This window comes from Ctenopharyngodon idella, chromosome 15 (assembly GCF_019924925.1).
Source record: "Ctenopharyngodon idella isolate HZGC_01 chromosome 15, HZGC01, whole genome shotgun sequence".
Lineage (NCBI taxonomy): Eukaryota > Metazoa > Chordata > Actinopteri > Cypriniformes > Xenocyprididae > Ctenopharyngodon > Ctenopharyngodon idella.
The window spans coordinates 16567808-16572310 of record NC_067234.1 but is presented as its reverse complement, the minus strand read 5'-3'; the positions used below and the strand labels follow the sequence as shown (position 1 = coordinate 16572310).

The 4503-nt window shown below is 39.0% G+C and overlaps 1 protein-coding gene across 1 annotated transcript; it reads right to left on the bottom strand.

Moving 5' to 3' along the window:
* Positions 1-528: 528 nt before the first annotated feature.
* LOC127495069 (olfactory receptor 1-like) lies at positions 529-1515 on the bottom strand. Its single transcript, XM_051861480.1, has one exon. The coding sequence runs from the start codon at positions 1480-1482 to the stop codon at positions 529-531; it is 954 nt and encodes a 317-aa protein (XP_051717440.1). The 5' UTR covers positions 1483-1515.
* Positions 1516-4503: the final 2988 nt, after the last annotated feature.

Below are 4503 nucleotides of genomic sequence, written 5' to 3'. Positions count from 1 at the left end.
ACAACAGTGCATGCGAGCCTGTTCCTTTAAAGATTATAGTATATACTGAACATTAAAACATTGCTGTCCACATCTGCCTCTTCTGTTTTTATTACCATCATCTCTGCCATGTTTTTGCTGTTGTTCATTGTATTCATTAACTGTTATTAAAACATTATCTTTATCAAACCTGCTCTTTGGTATTCTTGTTATTCCTGACAATAACAATAAAATAATTCAAATTGCTTGCTTAAATATTTTGCCTTTTCAATTTGTTTTGTCTTGGGGTCAGTAACTAAGAACAATCACATACACTACACACACTTGAATCAGATGGATTCATTCATAAATAAATAAACATTTCACTGCTGTTAACCACCACACACGTCTAATGTGTCCACTCTACATCTAGCACACTGAATTTATTTTCTGCTTGTACACTTTTATTTTCCACTTAATGGATCTAAAAATATTTATCAAGTACATATAAATGTAATTTTAGATAATTTAATTCACAGTGATTGAAGATCATATAGACAATCATTACAGTCATTTTGAAACTTTCACTCTAATTGGCGCAGATCTGTTGTTAAGCACTTTTCGGATTAAGTCTTTGATTTTAGCTGTGTTTAAAACATAAATGATGGGATTTAGCATTGGTGGAAGAGCAATTGAAAGAGATCCGCTGATGATCCTGGCATTAGCAGAAGGTGAAGCAATCAAAATGCATATTATGGGAAGAAAGAATGATCCAACTACCAAAAGGTGAGAAATACAGGTCTTCAGTGCTTTAAAACGTCCTTCCCAAGTTGTAATTTTACATAAAGCAAGAAAAATGCCCACATATGACAGGACTATAATCAACGGTGGTGCTACAAAGAATAAAGCATCACATAGGAATGCTATTAACTTATTAATGCTACTGTCATTGCATGGAATCCTCATCAATCTTCCATAGTCACAATACCAACTCTCTACCACGTTGGATTTACAGAATGAAAGTCTGGTCATCATAGATATTGACATTGTTACCATAAAGGTGTTAAATGCCCATATTACTGAAAACACTATAGCCATGAACTTATTATTCACTATGGCATTATATCTTAGTGGCAAACAGATTGCAATGAAACGATCAAATGCCAGAACAACAAGAGTGCAAGTTTGCATAGTAATAAAGAAGTTCACAAAAAACATGTTTGCCAAACAAGCATTATATGACATGTACTGTGAGTCTGACAAAAAAATCTTCATCATGTTAGGAATCAGTGCATTACTTTCACCAATATCCGCCAAGGCCAAGTTAAACACACCAATGTACATTGGACTGTGCAGGCTCCGGTGAAGAGCTATAATGAGAATGACTATCGAGTTCCCAATTATAGAAATAAAATATATGATAAATAAGAATATATAGAAATAAGTGCTATATGGTGTATCTATAAGCCCAGTGATGAAAAAGTACTCTGGATGAACAATCGAGATATTCTGGGATAAACTCATGGCAGCTTAATGTTTGTTGTTTTTCACAGGCTGAAAATATAAATTACTATGAAGAAATAATCAAAATATGGACTTTACTAAACTGTCATCTCACACTTTCAATATCTATTTTCAAATGTTGAAAATATATCTTTATGTAAACTTTCTGTATAATATTTGAATCACAGACTTGTCTAAATAATCTAAAAGTTTTAGAGCCAGAGCAAACAATGACAGTGTCTGAACACTTGTAAGCTGCTTTGAATTAAATTAGTCAATTATAAATGCTTGTCCTTATTCTCTTATGTCGCAAAGATCATTAGACATCTGTGTCATTGAGTCCAAATATATCTACTGATTCATCTCTTGAGAGCTTTCAGACAACACAATGATGTAATACTTGTACTGTATATTGAAGTAAATGTTCTGGCCACAGCTGTAGTTTTGATAGACATTTTGTTCACTGGCCACACAATTCCTCTGTGTTCTCATTAGTGCATATTATTTTACAGTAACCTAAGGATATATTTAATGTTAAGTCTATGTGACAGCAACTGCAGTACAACTTATGTCCATGTGTTGGCCTTAACATCAAGTGTAAATGGTTGAGATCATCTGGGGGGAGTTCTTTTCAAATACACCTCTATAATATACAACAACTATAATATATAACAACCTCTATAATATGTAATATTTGCATTTATTGTATCCAAAAAAATCAGGGGTTTTCAAACTGAGGTTCAGTGTTCCACACTAGTAGACCGCAAAACTTGCTTTGGATCAATATTTATTGTAAAACACTCTAAATAGTACAATGACAACATAAGATGCAAATCATTGTAGAGGTAAACTTTATTATCCCCAGGGGGCAATTTGTTACACAGCCAACAGTAAAACCATACTATCAACAAAACAAATACACACACACACGCACACACACACACACACACACACAAGACTTCCATAAATAATTACCTAGAAATATTTAAAAAACCAATGGCAGCTGGTACAAAATAATTTTTAAATCTATTCGTCCGACAAAAAGGTAGATAATATCTATGAGTAGAAGGAAGCAACTTGAAAACCTTCTGCAAGGGATGACTAGAATCTCTCATAATTAACTCGGCCTTCCTCAGAGTCCTAGATTTATACAAATTCAGATCATTCAAAGTGGTGCCAACACACCTTTAAACCACACACTTTAACAATGCCATAATCTGTTTCTGTTTTTAAGATTAAGTGACCCATACCAGCACACAAATAAAAAAGTAATAACGGATTCAATAAAACAAGAATAAAACATTTTCATATAAGTACTATCTACATTAAAACCACAAAGCTTCAGTAGAAAATATAAGCACTGGTGGGCTTTCTTACACACAGCATCCACGTGAGCCTCAAAAGTCAACTTTTCATCAATTACAGTACCCAGGTATTTAAACTGATGCACAACCTCAACAGCATGATCATTTGAAGAGTTTGGTTCCAAAACGTGATAAACGCCATTTTTAAAAAAAATTGAGTTCTTGCCAAAATCAGTATTGTATCTGGTTGGTATTGAATAGTCAATTTTTAATTTTTTTTCAAAATGTGAAATCCGCTGTGTTATTCTGTCATGTTTTCTCCCTTTCTTTCCAAACCGCGACACGCCAGTCTGACGGCATTGATGAACCTGTGGTGGTTCCCTGAGAGGGAACGAGATGCTGCGTCAAAGCACTTTGGGAATGCCTCTGCATGATTGCGTCATGAAGCACATGTGAAATCAGTCCAATAGCGCGAAGGAACTTCATAGGTGGGTGACGTCATGACCAGGAAACTATAAAGCACTCCTGAACCAAACAGTGTTAGCTTCTGATAGGTCGAAGGAAGTCGGTCACAGGCATGCTGGGAGTATGGCAACGAGACGCAGCGTAACCTGAGATGTTCCCTTTCAAGGGAACTCGCGCTGCTTCAAAGCGCTTTGGCAATGATATACCCATGCCGCCATAGTAACAAGTGCCTGTCTGTGTGACACAGAGGACTAAGAGGAGAGCACCCGTGACCCCGGAGTCGAGGCCAAGTCCAGGTTATAAAACCTGACAAACGTGAGCTCGGACCATAAGAGGTGAAGGTTGGCCGGCCGGCTCATAAGCCAGTGATATAGCCTCAACTATCCACTTACTCAAAGTCTGCTTAGATGCAGGGTACCCTTTCCGCGGGGACCCCAAACACACAAATAATTGATTTTATTTACGCCACAGGGCAGCTTTGTGGATGTAAGCATCTAAGGCCCTAACTGGGCAAAGCAGATTTTGTTTATCCTGGTCCTTCAGAGTGCTATGGAGGAAGCGAGTTGCCCATCTCCCAATTGAAGTACCATCTAAAGGAATGTGGTAAACAGCTATGGCCGCCACATACACCTTCAAGGTGGACTGGGATCACCCTGCAGAGAATCTTGCATGAACTCTAGTACTGACCAACTTGGCAGTTAGCTGGGTACAGCATGTGACTCCTGCACCATAAAGTGAAAACATTCCACTTTAGGGCATACAGCCTCCTCGTGGAGGGAGCTCTGGAATGGAGTATGGTCTCTACAACCTCGGTTGAGAGACCTGAACCTAGGAGCTGGGCCCTCTCAGAGGCCAAGCCCACAGTTTCAATAACTCTGGCTGGGGTTCAAGAAGTGAACCCCCCGCCTGACTTCCCACAGGAGCTCCACCACCTCAGGGTGAAGTCTTCACTCCCCAGGCCTCAGCCCCTGCCTCAACAGAATGTCTGCTCCCTGGTTCAAACGCCCCGAGATGTAACTGCTCTTAATGACAACAGTTACCCTTGGGCCCACAAGAGGTTTATATATGAGACCACTGCTGTGTTGTCCCTGTGGACCAACACACGGTGGCCCCTCAGGTCTTGGAGGAAGTGCTTGAATGCCAAGAACAGCCGGTGAGGGACGCATCCGTCATATGCATTACGTGACAACAAGGAGCTCCCAACACTGGCCCTTGGGAAAGAAACCAATGTTTTTTTTCCACATGACACAGGCAGGAAGGCATCGCCGCGTGA